The 20,215-nt window shown below is 34.1% G+C and overlaps 1 protein-coding gene across 1 annotated transcript in view; it reads right to left on the reverse strand.

Moving 5' to 3' along the window:
* Positions 1-2,754: 2,754 nt before the first annotated feature.
* LOC149829676 (actin-interacting protein 1-2-like) overlaps positions 2,755-20,215 on the reverse strand; it is a 47,980-nt gene continuing 30,519 nt past the window's right edge. Inside the window, exon 6 of the mRNA XM_090015240.1 lies at positions 2,755-2,901. Within this exon, the coding sequence (XP_089871366.1) occupies positions 2,755-2,901 (147 nt within the window). The remainder of the gene's footprint in view (positions 2,902-20,215) is intronic.

The raw sequence follows: 20,215 nt of genomic DNA on the forward strand, positions 1-20,215 counted from the left end.
TGTTGAAAAGCCAGAAGTGAATTTATATTGATCTTGGCTATGGCGCAGGTTTAAAAATGACTTTCTGGCAATCAGGCAGTGGAAATATCTCGAGCTATAAAAAGAATCCACTCAACCCATATCTTCTCATTTTCGTTTAAAAGTTGCAATCAAATATCTGCAAAAGGGATCTCTCAATTGTCGTCAAGATGAAGGCGAATTAAGCGAATAGATCCCCGGGGCCAAAGAAGATTTGAAACATCTCCAAGATGACGGAGTTTGTGAACGGATCCTTCCAGGGAAAGTTCGGATCACTGTCGAGATGAAGGCAGATGCGATGAACCTATTTGATTTCAGCTACATCTAAAGACCTTTTTGAGTTAATATCATATAGAATCCCTGAGATAAAAGAAGGACCGGAACATCTCCAAGATGAAGGAGTTTGTGACGTACCCTTCCCTGAAAAAGAGAGAAAAGTCAGGACCCATCCAAATGAAGGATGATGTGAAAAACTGAGAAAGCCCAATGACTCAAAAAGAGTGCAAAAAGATCATCGTGGGAAAACACCTGGATATCAAACTGCCAAAGTTGTCAGAAGTCATCTTTTCTCATGCAAAATTCTTTTATCATTATCTCTTCATTTCCTGCTTTTATGAAATTAAGAATATTTCTTTTATTCTCATATCAAGGAAATGGACAGCTTCCTTGAAAAAAAAAAAAAAAATCATCAGCGCTAAAATTCGAATCTGACTCTTAGAACTGAGGAGTTAACCTCATTTGGGGGAAATACTCTAGGTAAAAGAGAGAATATCTTTGCACATACGTGCACATTTAAAAGCGTTTGAATCTACTACAATTTTATCTTATTGGCAAAAGTTTTCTAGCTATTCCAAAAATGAAATAAACATCCAATATCCATTTTTGATGCAACTTAGCGTTGTCTGTATCTTTTGGAAGAGTTGCCTCATTTAGTTGAAATATCTCTTCCTGTCCCATTGCGGTTTCTTCAGTCAAGGATTTCGTATGGTACACCCACTCAGGATAATGGTCAAACCTGAACCATTTGCGAAAGATCATTTAATTTCAAAAGCTATTTCAGTCTCAGCAAAGAGATGCCCAATTTCTTCCCCTTTTCAAAGCTTTAGAGACTCTATATTTCCTCCTTTCGCAAAAACCCCTCTCGGATTTGTTCGTCCAAATTCTGAAGGTCCCATCGTGCTTTCTCCATTTTGAGAAACCCGTATGGTAGATTTCCTATCCAGATTAAGAGTCAACCCGGAACCTCGCTTCGCGAGGTATCTTCCTTGCAGGTTTGGGTTAAACCTGAGTCACAATCCAATGAGATTCCTCGTTTTGACGAGATGTTTTCTTTCAATCCCATCATGGTTCTGCCCATTGATGAATCCATACTTTGTACATCCATCCAGGAAAGGATTTGACTCGAGCTTCATCTCTCGAGACATTGTCCAAAATGTCCCATCAAGGTCCTCATGTATTCCTTTCCTCATTCAATTCATTTTTGATATATCTTCGTCCCATCCAGGATACGGGCTAAACCTGAATCATTCCAATAAGAGTATCTTGTCTCACACATGAGACCTGATCAAAATTCTCATTTCCCACCATTTCAGGATTTTCATCCAAAGTCCCATCACGATTTCCTCATTTTTCTGCTCAATCATATCATCTTCGAGGATTTCGTCTCCCCAAAACCATTCAGGATAAGGTTTCAATGCCTGAAAAAACATATTTTCAAAATAATTCTTCAATACCCAGTTCAGACCTGCTGACTGGGGCATTTTTAAAAATTTGGAGTGTTGTCTTTGCCACTAAGCTCGGCTCTCAACCGGCTTAGTAGCAAAGAGGGGCATCTGTGAACACCCCAAATTTTTCAAAAATTGGTAAAATGACCCTTTTTGCCCCTAACTCCGTTTTTTGAGAAAATCAAGTCATTTCTTCAGACTTTCTGAATTAAAATTCATATTGATATATTCAAAATCAACCCCGGATCCGAATCCAGCACTTTAAATCCATATTTCCTCAAAATCCGGATCAAAAACCCATTTCTGAAGAAACTTTCTCAAAATAGTTTTTAAATTCTCAGAAAAATTCCTTTTTGTAAATATTTTTGCAAAAACACAAAAAAATTAGTTTTAACCTTTGTTTTCTCACAAACTTTAGGATTTTATTCTAAAAATACAAAAAAATTGAAAAATAAAACAAAAACCAAAAAAAGAATGAAAAATTTCAAGAAAAATGAATGAGTTTAAACTTTTTAAAATCGATTTTTGCTAAAAAAATCATTTTTGAACCATTTTTATGAAAAAACTTTGTTAAAGAGAGCCTCTTTTTAGAAAAAACCAAAAATTCTCACAAATAAACCCTCGAAACCCTTTTCTCCTCTCTCTCTCTCTCTCCCGATTCTCTCCACCAAAACCCTAAAGCCCTCTCTTTCACTCTCGCCACTTTCCTCTCTCTCTCTTTCTCTCTCCTCCATTGCCAATCGTCCATCGCGCCCTTTTCTCTCGTCGATCCCTAACCGCTCCACCCTTCCAGACCCTTCTCCTCCATCTTTAAAAGGAACCGCATATGGAAACCCGCTTCTTCACCCGTCTTCACCCTACCATTACAGCCCCTCTTTCACAAGACCGTTTTCTCACCCCGCACCCCTATCTCTTCCCTTTAACGAAGTCTTTCACCCGTTTTTTTTTACCCCACCATTGCCCCTTTTCCTGCATATATCTTCTTCACTCTTTTCTTCTACCTCCCTCTTCCTCATTCTGTCAGTTGAAGAAGAAGGTTGCCTACATCTTCAAGATCTCGGCGGAAGCACACCCCACAGCAATTCCTCCCACTAGTTCCGTTCTCCGTTCGTTGGAGGGAGTAAAACCTCCACAGCAAGGCTGCAGGATAGGTTTTCATCTTCACATCAGGAAAGAGTGTTAATACTTGATCGACAAACTAAAGCCCTCTATCCACCCCTCAAAATTTCTGCAGAATACGTAACAGAAAGAGACCAATTATCTCTTCAATCCCAGGTAAGTAATTGTTGCTTCCTTCTTTGATTCCTTGCACATTTTTTTTTTCTTTCTTTCTTTCCTTTTTCTTTTTCTTCCTTTCTTTCTCTGATCCTTTCTTTCTGTTTTTATTTTTATTTTACCTACGTCATCCTTCATTTTCTTCTCCTGATTATAAGGCAAAAGATGGGGTCGACCTGCATATAGCAGGACCGATCCCCTTGCAGCTACAGCAATGGGACAATCTCGTTCCAACATGGTTTCTTTTCCCCTTTTTTTTTATTTTTTTTTTTATTTTTTTTTCTTTGTTATGTGTGTTTTAACATTTCCCGTAAGTGGGTATCTTGTTCGGCATCATCCACTACATCCATGCAATACATCCCTTCGCTCTTCATGACGGATATGCCTCTTAGCACACGGGTTTCTCCATCATTTCCAGTTTTTTTTTAACACCCATCGATCACCCATCATAGGGTCCATGTATGTGGTTATCGTAGGAAATCTAGATTCCTTCTCTTTGTATGCTCATACTATTCATATTTTGCACAAGACCATCGAGTCTGCAGTTTGGTGATGGAGGTGCATAGTATCTCAATTTTATGTTACCTGAAGTTGCATTTAGATGGACCTAATGTTTATTCAGCAGAACTCTGAGTGCTGGCACAGATTGATTTAATGTCTGTGCTAAATTTGATTCTTGAGTTCTTGAAATGCTTCCTTAATTCTTTGGCAGTCTAAGTTGTTTGGTGTGTAATTTGCCCAAATGTTTGCATAATTATATAAATTTGTTGCATCTTGCAATATTAGAGGTATGGTTTTGAATCTAATGCAATATAATACTACTTAATATCCAACATAGTCATTATGGATTGCAACTTATTCTGCATATTCTTTCTGGACATGCCTGCATTGTCCTTAATTTTTTTTTTATTAGGAAAGCTGGGCGATAACCCTTGTGAGATTCGAACCTGGGACCCCTCAATTATGATAGTGCTCATTTGCATGGCACAATTCTGAAGTTTTAAAAACCATTCTGTTCTTATATTAGCTAATGGTGTTATTCAAATCAATGTAGCTTATGCATATGTTCAAAAAAAAAAATTGTTGAAGAACTGAAGATATTTTTCATGGTTTAATTTTGTTGTGTGCTTGTGGCGATTGGACTTGCATTTTGGAAATGATTCAGCATAATGCACAATAGTGATGTTTGGATTGACTTGATATCTGGGATTTGTTAAATATCCAAGGTCCAATTTTCAACTTGAAATTATCATTCAAAATCATAGAATTCAACACTTCCCTGCCTGTAACTCATGAAACTCAGGCATAAAATGGACCTGGCTTTTCAGAACTAGTTATAAACTAGCACTCAAAACGTGTAGAACTCAATTCAGATGCTCTAGATTTCCCACGGTATTTGGTTCCATCTCTTGCTGGCCTCATTGTTTCCCTTAGAACCAACCCAGGATTAGGAGTGTTTTTTTTTTTTTTTTTGCAACACAATTATATTAAGGTTAGCTTGATTTACAAATTCGTGAATCTAGCTAATTACCAAGGCTAATTGAACTCTAAGTGATCCTCCAAAATGGAAGTTTAAGCTGGAAAGGTCCCCAGCCGTGGATATGATCATTAGTGTCCAACTTTGTTCATTGCCAGCCTGATCCTGTTCTCATTCATGCAAGAATTGGCATTCCAAGGCATGAATCTTGTTTATGAAATTAGTGACTCACCTGTGAAATGCGACAGTGTAAATATACTCGTTGGCACTTCCACAGGTACAACAAAGAAGAAGAAATTGGGTGTTGCTAAAAAAAAAAATGATGATGACAAATAAAAAAAAGGGGGGGGAAAAGAAGGGTTGATTCACAAGGAAACCAGCTTGCACATCTCGTAATCTGATGTTTTTGCCTTGCTCTGTTATTCATAACTGGGTCAATACTTTGGAAGTTTTTTTTTTTCTTATGTGAGTTTGCCAAATATGCTTGAAATTCTCCTGTCCAGACCTGTTAACCATGCTGCTCATCCTTTTAGCCAATATAAACTGATGGTGTGGCATAGGTCAGTCTGAAAGGTTGGATATAGCTAAGAGTAATATCCATTGGTTTGGGGCCATTTATGTAGTTCATGTGAGTAATGACATTTCCACTTTATCTGTGAATATATCTGAATGGATTAAGATGAGAGATGTCCATGTATGTCTGGCTGGGGATTTAATAATTGCCTTCATCAAAAGAGTAATAAGATTGCAGGTCGTTACGTTCGTGTCATCCATTTGCTTCATACCGCCTGGATGACTGGTGGATACCCGATAATCACCTCAGGGTTTTTCTTTTTTTTTTTTTCTTTTTTTTTTCTTTTTTTTTTTTTTGCTAAAGTCCTTTGTCTCGGTAAGAAGCTGCCAAGGAGATGGGGTAAGGATATACTGACCCTGTTACAACCAATTTCTTTTTGTGCAAAGATTAATTGCTGGCAATTCATCCCATTACCTTTTATTTATTTATTTATTAATTCTTTTTTACATTGTTTGCCTTCAAGATCATGAGTCTGTGTTATTGTTGATTAAATTCCTTTTATTAGAATTTCTAAGTTTTCAGCATGTTCCATATGTTACATCAAAACCTTTGCTAGCCATTAGTTTAATTGCTTTTATGCAACTAGCATCAGCTAGTTTTAATATTTCATATATACTGCTTGTTGAAAATCCGTAAAGCGTGTAGGTGTTTTCATAATCATCATTGATTCATTCTTCCGCCCCACTGTATTTCTATTGTGTACTTTCCACATTCTGCATAGGTAGCCTATCCCTCCCATTGTAGGATTCACTTAAGGGATCTTAGGAAAACACTGTGTTACCAGCATATGACCCATTTTGTTCTTACAAAATTAATACTTTTATGTCTCCCCAATATCTGCAAATAGGATTTCTACATGGTTCACAGGTAGCTAATTTTTCTTTTGTCTTTAATCTTGGTTCAACAAGCATAGGTATAGAAGATTAATTTTTTTCTTTCTCTTTTTCCACTCAGTCCACCTGTAATATCCCACATGCTGCATTTTTGCACATTTTCAGGAGCACCCTCACTATCAGTCCCCAGCTGCCTCCAAGTAGCATCTATGATCCCCTGTATACAGCACCTTTGCTGTCCAGCCGCATCCCTTGTGGCTATTACCTCATTGTTCATAGGATAACATCTCCTATCATCACCTTCCCAACACATACACAACTCCCAGTAGCTGTGTACTACCATTCCACCTATATATATATATATATATATATATATAGATATATATACACATATATATAGGCATGTATATATGTACATAGGTGTATATTATTCTACACTTTAGATCTTCAATATCTTGGCATATGAGCGTTTTACCGTTGATATCCACATGATGTGTGCGTTTTCCCTCTATTTTCATACTAATCAGGTTGTTTTGCAGGAAACATATAAAAGATATCATTATTTGGGGTTGTACATTTGATTTTATCCATTATAATAGTTAGGTCGGAATAAGAATTTACATTTCTTACTTTAGGTAGAATGAATGAGCATTATAGAATACCATGAATTGATTATTCCATGCATTTTTTCTGTATTTCTCAAAATCCCCACAATGGTGAAACACGAATGGCACGTGCACCATTTCGTAAGAGGTAAGTCAATTCTAAGTTGACGATTTACATCAACGGCCATAGTCGGGGTGTGAACAAAACTTAGAATTCTTATCTTTTACGAAATAACAGTAGATCCACACTGGATCCACTTTCAAAATCCATCATATTTTCTCAAAATATTTTTTTCTTTTATTAGAATTTAACTTAGGATTAACTCAAAATATATACCAATGGCCATAGTCAGGGTATATTGAGGGTTAATTTCATTTTAAATTCTATAAAAGCACCAAAAAGGTATTTTATCTTTCATTTGAATTTAGATATGACTATTATATAATACATTCAATGACCATAGTCAGGAATGTATTATATCATTAGTCTTATTTAAATTCATTTGAAGAATGAAATATAATTTTCAAATCCAATTTCCACTTATTCAAATTCATTCATCATTTAGGGTAGAATTGCATCATATTTTCAAAATTCTCTTTCAAAACCCCAAGTGATCTCAAATATCTTCAGTCTATAGTTTAATTTGTTCTTCTATCTTATTTCAAAGATTCAAATTCCAAGTTCAAAGTCCAATTTGACTTTGAAATTTCAAAATTCAATCTTTATATTCTTGATTCATTCCAAATTCAAGTTTCAAATTCAAAGTCCAAATTGACTTTGAAGTTCATTTATAAATTCAAATCCTCAAATCAATTTTGAAATTCCAAAATTCCAACTCAATTCAACATCCAATTTCAAAGTTCAATTTAACTTTGAAGTCCCTAATCCATTTTCTGATTCAAAATCAAGTTTTCTTCAAGTTTTAAATCAAAGTTGAGATTGATTCTGAATCTCAAAAATCCAAACCTTCCTAAGTTCAATCTGGGTTTTCAAAACCCAGATCCATCTTTAAAAGTCCTATTTGGACTTCTCAAAACCCGAATCCAAAGTCAAAATCCTAGCCTCAACTTGGATCCAGATTTCCAAAGTATAAACTCCATTCCGCTTTGGATCTCCAATTACAGATCCAAATTCCATTTTAGAATCAAAATCCTTATTCCACTTTGGATCTCCAATCATAGATCCAAATTTCTCTTAGGATCCAAATCCTTATTCCACTTTGGATCTTCAATCACAGATCCAAATTTCTCTTAGGATCCAGATCCTCATTCTACCATTGGATCTCAGATTCGGATCCAAATTCCAATTCTTAGGATCTAGAACCCAATTCACCTTGGATCTCAGATTACAGATCCAAAAATCCATTCTGTCTAGGATCCGGAATCCAACTCCAATTCTAGATTTCAATTCCATTTTCGGATCTAATCTGAATTTTTTTCTATTCTTAAATACCATCTGGATTCCTCAGATCCATTCTAAAATTCAAAATTTTAAATCAATTCCATTTCTCAATTTTGTTCAAATTTCCCAATTCTATCTTTCCTTCTGATTCAATTCTATTTTCATTTCTATTCTGATTCAAAGTCCATTTATGACTTTGAAAAAAAATTCCTTTATCTCAAAACCTCAAAATCATTTTCCAAAATCCAGATTTATTTCTCCAAACTCATGATTATTCTAAAGACTTGAACTTTAATCTTAAGTTCTAAGTTAGAAATCGTTTCTTCACTTTATCAGATTCACTTGGAAATTCTTCAAAACATTTTCAAAAAGAGCATACATCTTTGCATTTGCACAAGCATGATTCATTGTGCATTTAGACTTAGATAATTTTCTTAGCAAAAACAAAAGGCATAGAATTCGACCCTTGGTTCGATTACCCCTGGTAAAGGCGCCAGGAACGGTCGAACCTCGTACCGACGAGCGGATCCCGTCTCCCGATTTTCCCGCAAATATTTCAAAAAACGGAGGCGAGTTATTTCAAAATATTTTCAAAATTAAGGTCAAGTGAGACCCACAAAAGAATTCCTCTTCTCTTCTCTTCTTTCCTTTTCTCTTCTCTCTTCACTTTCCGTCTTCTATTTTTCTCCCTTCAAAAGGAGGACATCGAGGTAGGAAAGGAAGAGAAAGAAAGAGAATATTACGAGAGGAAAAATTTTGTGATGATCACAGTAACCCGAGCATACTCGAATTTGGTAAAGATGTGATTGTTTACATATGCTCATGAACTTGAGTTTTGTGTTGGCTTAAATATGCATATAGTGAACACGTGAATTCTGAAATTACATTGTTGTTGCATCAGCATGATCATGTGTACGTCTGTATATTATGCATGAGATGAATCATGAAAATAAAAATGTATATTGAAAGCATGTGTTCATATGGATATGTAAATTGTTTATTCATGCACATTCGTATTGTGTGTGAATGAATGTGCATTTGTGAACATGTTTGGATAATTATGTGATCACATGTTCACTTTGCATAAGATGCACCAGTGGTCAGATGTGATCCACTGTAGGCCATGTGGACCATGAGCAGGTGTTGCTCTAAGTTTATTCTATGCATTGCAAAAATCCATTTGAAACTATTGATTTCTGAATTAATTGCACTGTTAAATTTTGTAACGGGCCAAGGTCACATGTTGTATTTTGCATGTTGATTTGTAAAATAAATCTTTTGAAAAGAATGTCTTTTGATAAAAGATAAAAAAGATAAAATAGTGTAATTAATGTTTCTTCTTGAATGTTCCTTTTACATTATGGGAATCCTAGATGGCGGTTTTGGAGAACCGTAAGGATACTAAAACTCTGTGTGCGATTGTGCTCCTAAATATGATATGGTGGTTCACCTCTCAGCCACGATTTAGGGAGTTTCTGTCACTTTGCCTGAGGGTGGTGTGCAGACATAGTTATTATTGGTATACCAAGAAAGTGATATCAGTAGATGTTGATTTTCCTGGTGTTCCGACATTAAATGTTGATTTCTAATGTTCTGATGTATGACATTGATTTTTGATATCGGTCGAGGGCCAAATCTGAAACCCATTAATAAAACACAAATTATGTGTTAAGCTATAACTAGGATATCTTGAAATTCGGGAATTGTTGTGCCCATTTTTTCATATCCGCAGGTTTTAATGAAAAGTGAAACTAAAATTGTGTACATTTAATAGCGACATGCATACAAAAGAAAACTCTGACAAGAATTTAATAAGCTATTCATGCATGTGCATTGATATCATGCATATTTACTATTCTGAAATTAGTTTATGCACCTTTACCTATTTTCATTTCATGTGAGATATTGTTGTTGCATGCTAATTGTTATTAAATGCATGATTGGTTGTTTGGATTATGAGATAGTTGTAGTCATGTTCCTCTAAAAATGTTATATGAATTGATTTATACTTCTCTTGCCTATTTGTATCTTTAGAAAAATTCGTACACAGGATCTTTAATTTTGACCCTGTGCTCTTTATGTTTTTCATAGGTCCTGAAGCCCAATGATAAGGACATCTACTATATGGGGCTTATGAGGCTTCATGACTACTTTCTGATATTTTGTTTGGGACAGTGTGGCTCTATAATTAAGGACATTTATTTGATTATGTTCTTAAACTTTAATTATTCATGAATAAAGTTAATTAGTCGATTGTTGGGTTAATGTAAGATCCCTTGTGGTTTGGATTGTGTTATATCTGTAAGGCTCCGGATCTCTGGGTAGAGTTTCCACAATTATAAAAAAAAAAATCCACTTTTCAATAGGGATGAGTTTGGTTTGTTACAGATCTCTGGATTGAAGTCAAATTCGACAGATGCCAAATCCTTTTTTTTAGAAAGGCAAGATGGGGTTAGGCATAACCCCACCAGTTATTGTTCAATGTACCACTAAGGTTTTTTAACCTGCAACATCCCACCACAAGGAGACGTACACTGATAGCTCTTACCAACCACGCCGAGCCCCATTGGTAACTCATGACAAATCCTCCAATTACTAAAATGAGAGATCTCAAATCCGTGGATCTAAAATCTTCAAAACTGCAAAAAATGCAAGGCTTTTTGGCAAGGGGGTCAAGCTAAAAATCCTTTGAGGATCCCAATTTCATAAGATGTTAGAGCAGTATTTCAAAGAATGGCTAAGTGCCATGGCTATTTGACACAGGCAAACACATGACAACATTTCACGTGGGGTCTAAACTTTGTAGTTGTGGGCCCCATGCAATGCTGTCGTGTGATTGGCTAGTGTCATATAGTCATGGTTGTTAGCTGCTCCTTTAATCTCAAACTCAAAGAGACTTGTGCACACTTACATATTTTTATTAGTTTTTTTACACCTAATGGTGGGTTTGACCGATTAGATTGTGCCTTGCTGGTGACTGATTAGATCTTAGTACTAGCCCTTGTGTGTGGATGTAGAATTATTATGGACCAGCAACTCGAAAAATGATTTTGTGGATGTGCAATCATGTTAAGGGGGTGTTTGATTCACCGAAGAATCTCTTGGAGGGACACCACACTCCCTGCTGAGGTGTTGTCCCGCATTTGATTCACCTATCATGTGTGTTCTGTGCTCAATTTAATTGAGGGGATGCAAAAGTCCAAAACATTTGTCTCTCACTCAAGATTCTTATATCCAGAACATTTGTCGCTTTGCTTGTTCGACCGACAAATGTTCTACATGGCAAACACTTTTTAAGAGTGCATTGATGCCAATATGTTTTAAGAGGGGCAGAAAGGGAGATAATAAAAGTATGAAAAATTATCATAAGTATTGTACGACAAAAATGATGCATTTCACGAAAAACCTTATAATTTTCAAAAATTTGTTTGATGTCCAAAATTGCAAATATCTGTCATTAAAAGGACCATTTTAACCTTTGCATGAGTGGTTTTCTTTCAGATATGCAAATTTTCCCCCAAACATGTTCTCAAGTATTGCATCAAAGATTTATGACAGACCTTATCACTGATTTTTTACCTAAAAAATAAATGATTTCAAAAACACACACAAAAGAACAAATAAATTAGACATAAATACCATTTCAACGATACCTAATTCGCTGAAAAATTGTGAACAAATGTTGAGATACAACCCTTACAACATTTTTAAACAGGAGATGAAAAGGCACGACTGTGGTTATCCTTATTATTCTATGCTAATGACCACCTGCAGTAGAAATCTGAAAAAACAACAAAAGGGACAAAGACAAATCGAGGCATTAACTTTCCAATACCATAAAGATCACCTTAATCTAATGAGTGGTTGGGGAGAAATATCCTTTGAAAGATAGACTGTTTGGTTATTCTAGTCTGCAGAGCATGTTTTTGTTTCAGTTTTAGAACTCAAAAACGAGAATCCTAAAGGGGTTTTTAGTTGTTACACAAAACAAGAAAGTTACATGCATGTATCTCATTTTCAACAACTATAAAAATGTAAATTTTCAACATCATATCAGAGAGATACATATCAGAGAACAAAGACTGTCATGCAAAAAATATGCAAATTTTCTTTAAAATATGTGAATTTTCTCCCAAATATATGAATTTCCTCCTAAATATGTGATTTTCTCCTACATATGTGATTTTTTTTCTAAATATGTGTCAAAGTATTGCATTTAAGATATGTGTTAGAATTTGCCATTAATTTTTTACTTAGAAAATGAAGGATTTTTGAAAAATACATAAAAAAAACAAAGAAACTTGACAAAACACATTTTCAACGATTCCTAATTCGCTAAAAAACAATGAACAAGCATTGAGAAACAACCCTGACATGATTCCTAAAATAAGAGATGAATAGGTGTGATTGTGTTTATCCAGATTATTCTATATTATTTTCTGCCCACCTGCATCAAAAATCCAAAAAAATAATAAAAAGAAAAGAGACAGATTGAGGCCTTAGCTTTCCAACACCACCAAGATCACCTTAATCTGATGAAAGGTTGGAGAAAAATATCCACTAGAAGATAGATTGTTTGGTTGTTTCAGTCTGCATAATATATTTCTGTTCTGATTTTGAAACTGAGAAAGGGGAACCCTAAAGGGCTTTTCGGTTCTGACTTAAAACAGAAAAGTTACAGTCTTGTGTTTCCGCTTTCCAACTATTATAAAAATATAGGTTTTCAACTTCGGATATGAGAAATAAAGATTTGAGAACAAAAATTATTCTGCAAAAAATATGTGAATATGCGAATTTCATCCTAAATATGTAAATTTCCTTCTAAACATATGAATTTCCTCTTATATATATGATATTTTTCTCTTAAATATACAAATTTCCTTCTAAATATATAAATTTTCTTCCAAATATATGCATTTTTTCTCAAATATACAAATTTTTTTCCAAATATGTGAATTTTCTCTTAAATATGTGATTTCTCCTAAATATTTGAGAAGAAAATCATATATTTAAGCAAAAAATCGCATATTTGAAAGAAACCCACATATTTATGAAGAAATTCACATATTTAGGAGGAAAATCATATATTTGAGAGGACATTCACATATTTGGTAGGAAATTTGCATATTTAGGAAGAAATTCATATATTTGAGAGAAAAAATAAATATTTAGGAGAAAATTTATATATTTGGAAAAAAAATTGCATATATAAGAGAAAATTCACATATTTAAGAGAAATTTCTCATATTTAAGAAGAAATTCACATATTTAGGAGAATATTTTCATATTTGAGAGAAAAAATACGTATATAGGAGAAAATTCACATGTTTAAGAGAAATTTGCATATTCACGTATTTTCTGCAAAACCATTTTTTTTTCATATCTGTATCTCTCTGATCTAATAATGAAAACCTATATTTTTATAGTCGTTAGAAGAAGATATAGGCCTGTAACTTTCCTGTTTTTAGTAAGAACTGAAAACCCTTCTAAGGTTTATGTTTTTGAGTTTAAAAAATAGAACAGAAATATGCCCTACAAACTAGAATAATTGAACAATCTATCTTTCAAAGAATGTTTCTTCCCCACCACTAATCTGATCAAGCTGATCTTAGTGGCATTAAAAAGCAAACAACATGATCTCTCTGCACTTTTTATTATTTTTTTAGATTTTTGGCACGTGGCTAGAAAATAGCATAGAATAATCAGGATAGGCACAATCACATTTGTTCATCTTTTATTTTAAAAATATTATCAGGGTTGTATCCCTGCATCCGTTTATCATTTTCTAGCAAATCAAGTATCGTTGGTAATGTATTTATGCCTAGTTTGTTTGTTCTTCTTTATATTTTTTCATAATCTTTCATTTTTTGGGTAAAAAATAAGTGGTAAAGTCTGTAGCAAATCTTGGATGCAATACTTAGACACATATTTAAGAGAAAATTTAAATATTTGAGAGAAAAATCACATATTAAGGAGGAATTTTGCATATTTAAGAGGAAGATCGTGTATTTAGGAGAAAATTCGCATATTCGCATATTTACAAATTTTTGTTGAACATTCATTGTTCTCAGATATGTATCTCTCTGATTCAACGTTGAAAACATATATTTTTAAGTTGTTGGAAAGTTAAGATACATGTCAATAAGTTTTCTATTTTGAGTCAGAACTGAAAACCCCTCTAAGGTTCTCGTTGGAGTTACAAAATTGGAAACGAAACATGCTTTGTAGACTAGAACAACCAAATAGTCTAACTTTTAAAGGATGTTTCTCTCCAACCACTCATTAGATCATGGTAACCTTGGTGGCATTGGAAATATAACACCTCGATATGCCTCTATTCTTTTTATTATGTTTTTGGGTTTCTAGTATAAATGGCTAAAAAATAGTATAGAATAATTGGGATAGGAATAACCATGCTTGTTCAGCTCTTGTTTTAAGAATGTTGTCAGGGTTGTATCTCGTTCGTAGTTTTTCTGCAAATCAGGTATCGTTGAAAAGGTATTTTTGTGTAGTTTCTTTATCCTTTTATTTAGTTTTATGGAATATGGTGCACACCGACAATAAGTCAGTTCGTGATCAAGACATCGAAATAAAATTCTATTGCAAAAGCAGTCAAAGTGAAATTTTATGGAATATGACAATGACTGATACTACTAGAATTTGACTTAGTAGGTCACTAAATTTGAAAAAACTGATTAACAGAGAAAACACAGAAAACAAAAATATCTTTCCAACGAATCAATAATTGTAATTTTTTGATATCGGGGTGCCATGATATGGTATGAATAACCGGTCTGAATGATGCACCAGAAATACAGTCACTCGAATGACTGTACTCTTTGTTCAGATCTATTTTTGGTGACTGCAAATACAAAATCTGTGAGCGGACTGAACACTGGAAATATAGGAGAGTTCATTAGATTTTCAACAAATCTAAGTAAGCACAAAATAGACCTATATCTACAAAGATACACTCTGATTATCAGGACTGGGTCAGACAAACCAAAATGCATAAACACACATCAAGCACAAATGCACAAGTTTTGATTTTCGATTTTAATTTTTTGGTGGTTAAAATTTGACCTGCACAAAAAATATACTTCCAATGGTGATTTATCAAATTTTCAACTGCCCTTTCTCTGAAACCCAACTCCGGTTAGACAATGCTCAACTCAAACACGAAAGATAATCAACCACACAAGCTTTCAAGAAAATAACTTAACAAATCTGTATTCATTCAAAAGACATGCATGTTTCAAATATGGTGCAACACAATCCAACTCTAACAATGAGATGACAGATTTAAGAAGCAATAACAACATCCACAACAGAAATTTAATAGAGCAATTGGGTTTTAGCCAAACTGATGGAGACAAAAATTGGCCAGTTCAAGCCACAAACATGTTTCTTCAATCCTAGTGGTCACAAGATAAGAAGTGTAATCTAAAATTGCCACCAAGGAACACATGCAACATTATGGGTCACGAACAGTAGCAGAGATGCACCTAAAACAACAATGGTGGATGCCCTTCATGTCCATCACGATACCATGAGGATGGAAGGCATCCTACTCGGTTCCTCCAAGCTCGAATACTCCAAGTTTGGCTCAAAACACAAAAATTGCCATTCTTTCTCCAAGTTTCTTCTCAAAACTTTTGCAAAATTCTTCAAATTGTTGTACATATATTGTATTTGAATCGTTATACCAGATAATGTCCTTAAGTGATTTACACAATGACATCTATGTCGGAGACAACGATTTACCTTTGCTACAAATAATAGTCCAACTTATTGACGTGTTTAGTAAAATTTATTTTTATTTCAACCCAGAGAGATTTACATAATTTGTCTGTTATATGTTCAAACCACAAACTCATCATTTATAAAGGAAATGTCACTTCGTCTATTCTTTACTGACGAAGCAAAGCGAAGCGACACCCTCCTAAACTTGTGCGACCTGTCATTCATTTATAAAGGAAACATCGTTTCACATACCGCTCATTTTAAAAAAGCGCACACAAATAAATTGCATTGCACATTAATTAAAAAACATCATTTCATTTGCCTTTTGCAAAAATGAATTATAATTGATTGCAAGTCAATCAATATCAAGCAACAATATGCCTTTGTTTGTCTTTCTCAATGAAATCGATTTGTATTTATGAAGTTACCTCGATTTGTATCGCTGAAGTTACCACAATTTATACTTTACTAAGTCTAAACATTGTGTCGATTTGTTTGTTGTTTTTCTTTTCTGCCTTTATGAATCAGTCATTTTGTAAATCGCGATAGGACATATCATTCATATAGACAAAGCTCGTAAAGGCAAATCGTAATAGGATATTCAAATGGATTTGGTGGGATGAGATGTATTTGATTGTCAGATGGGTTTAGGTAGGGGAGTGATTGGATTGGGTTGGATGTGAGACCTATTTAGCTCTCATCAAATTTAAACCCAATCTAAACTATTATATATAGAGAGAGATACAAATTTACATATATATATATTTTAATTAAATTTATTTGGGTCTCAAATGAACCCAAAAGTTATTATATTTAAGTATGATCCATTTGGAATTTAGATAGATCAAAAACTTATTATATTTTAGTAAAATTCACAGTACACTAAAATGATTCATTTAGATCATAAGTGAATCCAATTCTTTTTTTCTTAAGTAGGAGTTATTTGGACCTCGAATTGAATTCAGATTTAAACAAATTCATTTTACCTTCATGAGAACCATTTAGGTCTCAGGTAGATCCAAAAGCCTTATTTACTTACTGGAATCCAATTGGATCTCCAAATGGGTCTAAATGTTAATATACATAATGAGATCAAATTGAGTCTTTAAGTAGATTCGATATCTTATTTTCTTAGTAGGATCCAATTTGGTCTCTAAATGGATCTAAAATACTTTTACATTAGATTAGATTTATTTGGGTCTTAAACGGATCCAAATCTCTTATAGGTCCAGTCCAAACCCTGATCTGAGTCTAAACTATTTCCATATCCATGATGGTCATGTATTGTATCTAAGCCAAACCATTGATTATGATGTATTATAACTAAATACTCATATTTTTTGTAAATGAATGTGGTTGTAAATCACATCGATTTGTAGTTATGAAGTTACCGCGACAATGATATGTCTTTGTGAACGAAATCAATTTGTATTTATAAAGTTACATTGATTTGTATCATTGAAGTTAACTCGATTTGTTCTTTACTAAGTCTAAACATCGTCTCGATTTGTTTATTGTTTTTCTTTTTTTACCTTTTATGAATCAGTCATTGTGTAAATCGCGATATGACGTGTCGTTCACTTAGACAAAGCTCGGAAAGGCAAACCCAATCTAAACTATTATATATATATATATATATACACACATTTACATATATATTTTTTAATTAAATTTATTTGGGTATCAAATAAACCCAAATTTTTTTTATTTAAGATGATCCATTTGAAATATAGATAGATCCAAAACTTAAACCCCAAACCCCAAATCCCAAACCCCAAACCCTAAAGCCTAAACTACAAACCCTAAAACCTAAAACCCTAAAGCCTAAAACACTAAACACCAAACCCTAAACCCTAGACCCTAAACCCTAAACCTTAAATTCTAAAACCCTAAACCCTTAAAACACAAAAACCTAAACCCTAATCGTGATAGGGCATATCATTCTTATAGACAAAGCTCGTAAACACAAATCACGATAGGACAAATCATTTTTGCTTTATGTTCATGGGTGTACAGATCGTGATAGAACACTTCTTCTATAAAAAATAAATCGCGATCTCTTATAGAACTGACTGCAAGCCAATCGGTATCAAGCAAATCGCGATAACATGTAGCCTTTATACGTACAAATCCTTTCAGCCTTTTATCATTTTTTGTGTAAATCACGATAGGAAGAAAGGTCGTAAAAGTAAATCATAATTTCTGTAGTACACAACGCTAAATGCTTCTTTAATTTTTTTTTATGAAGGCCGAACATTACAACAATTTATTCAGTAGCACTTGTGTGTTGAACTTATTAAAAAAAGAATTATATATTTATAGAATGTCACATTACAAAAAAGAATTATAGAATTACAACAAAGAATTATAGAATTACAATAAATAATTATCGGGATACAAAAATCACATAATGTTTATTCAGTAGCACTTGACGACTCAGATGGACTATGATATACAAATCGTCTCTTTCTTTTCCTTGGTGGACTCTCTTTTCTCGGTGGCCTCTTGGTTTCCTCGAACTTATTCAAACCACTGGTAATCATCTCTACCAGTGTACCATATTGTGATCGCATTTATCTCTCCAAATTATGCACCTACTTTCGTAACTCCTTATTCTCTCTCTCCAACATCTCTAACCTTGTGACAGAGACTACCTTCTTTTTTGTGAGTTGTGTTTGCTCCTCACCGTGTACTACAACTGAGGGAATCGTTGTTATAAGCAGAGGGACACGATGAACATTTTTTCTATGCTGGGAGATGACATGTTGGGGGACGGGAGGGATGCATGGGTTCCCAATATTTTCACGTTGCTTCTTCTCAATCTCCAGATTTTGATGCATGGGTTCCTAATATTTTTTAAAATAGTTGAGGTCATATTGTCGTTCTTTATAATCATATGCTATGTTACAAACACCTCATTTGTTCCAGCTATCCAATTGTTTCCTAAAGCGTTCGTGCTAATTCTCGTTCCTGACCCCACCACTATTCATCTTCCTTCTCACTTCCACAAGCTGCTTTGGGGTAGACTGTCCCAAGCCAGCTTACAGGAGAACTTGACTACCATGCTGCAACTTGGCTTCAGATTTGCTAAATAGCCAAATATTGCAGCCAGACAGTCTCGCAGCCTCAGCAATAACCTCTTGGTCCTCGTCCTCCCCATCTTCATACAGTCTCCACACAACCTGTACATTGGAGATTATGGTTTAGGTATAGGCATAATTATTCATGCTAATGAATGCTAAATATTAAAATGATTTATAATAACGAGTGCTAAATATATTACAACGATTGTTGCTAATGAATGTTTTGTATTAAAATGATTTACACTAATGAATGCTACATATTACAACAATTTACAATAATGAATGCAAAAACGATACCGCTTTGTACTAACGAAGACAAAATCATTCAACGATCATTACTTAAGAATGCTAAAGATTATAACGATTTACACTAATAAAAGTTAAATGCTAAAGCGATAACGATTTATACTAAGGAATACAAAATCCTGCAACGATCATTACTTAATAATGTTAAACATTAGAACGATTTATACTAATGAATGCTAAATGCTAATACGATAATGATTTGTACTAACGAAGACAAAATCCTACAGCGATGATTACTTAAAAATGCTAAACATTTCAAAGATTTACACTAATAAAAGTTAAATGCTAAAACAATAACGATTTGTACTAAGGAATACAAAATCTTATAAGCAATCATTACTTTAGAATGTTAAACATTAGAACGATTTATACTAATGAATGCTAAATGCTAATGCGATAATGATTTGTACTAACGAAGGCAAATTCTTGCAGCGATGATTACTTAAGAATGCTAAACATTTCAACAATTTATACTAATGAATGATAAATGCTGAAACGATTATAAACGATTTTAAACCATTTACCTCATTTAATTGCAGACCATCTAAAATGAACTTAGCATTATCCTCCTTGACATTTATTGTAGCCTATCGGTCGATCTTGGAAAAACCATAAATCGCAGGGCCACACTGAGGACAAAAGGCGACAATATGCTCTCATGCTCAGGCCTACAAAAATAATATATTAGTAAGACTATAACCTTCAACGACATTAGTCTATAACTACCAAATATGTAATAAATAATTACCTTAACAAATGGCTAAAACCCTTCGACGGTTTTTGTACCCTTACTCACACGGTAAAGTTGACTGCATAAGAATGCAAGAATAGTAGCACCCCATGCATAGTCGTCTACTTCATCGAAGTCTTTCAAGAACTGCAGCCACAGGTAACTTAACCTCGAACCAGACAAATCCGAAAATAGAGTAAGTCCAAAAAAATAAAGAAGGAAGCTGCGCAACTCTTGGTCAGCTCTTTCAGATGCACATGTAGCAGACCGGCCTTCCCATTTATTACGAAAAGAAGAAACTTTCATTAATGTGAAATTGCTTTCACCAAAAATACATTGACCCCAATCCTCCATCGACATTCCTAGAAGGGTCGTGCACTTGTCCCTTGCATTATAGTTTGAATCTCATGCTAGGACAACAATTCTATGGCACTTAAGACCCGTA

Source organism: Nuphar pumila, chromosome 8 (genome assembly GCF_984573655.1).
Source record: "Nuphar pumila chromosome 8, dmNupPumi1.hap1.1, whole genome shotgun sequence".
NCBI classification, from domain to species: Eukaryota; Viridiplantae; Streptophyta; class Magnoliopsida; order Nymphaeales; family Nymphaeaceae; genus Nuphar; species Nuphar pumila.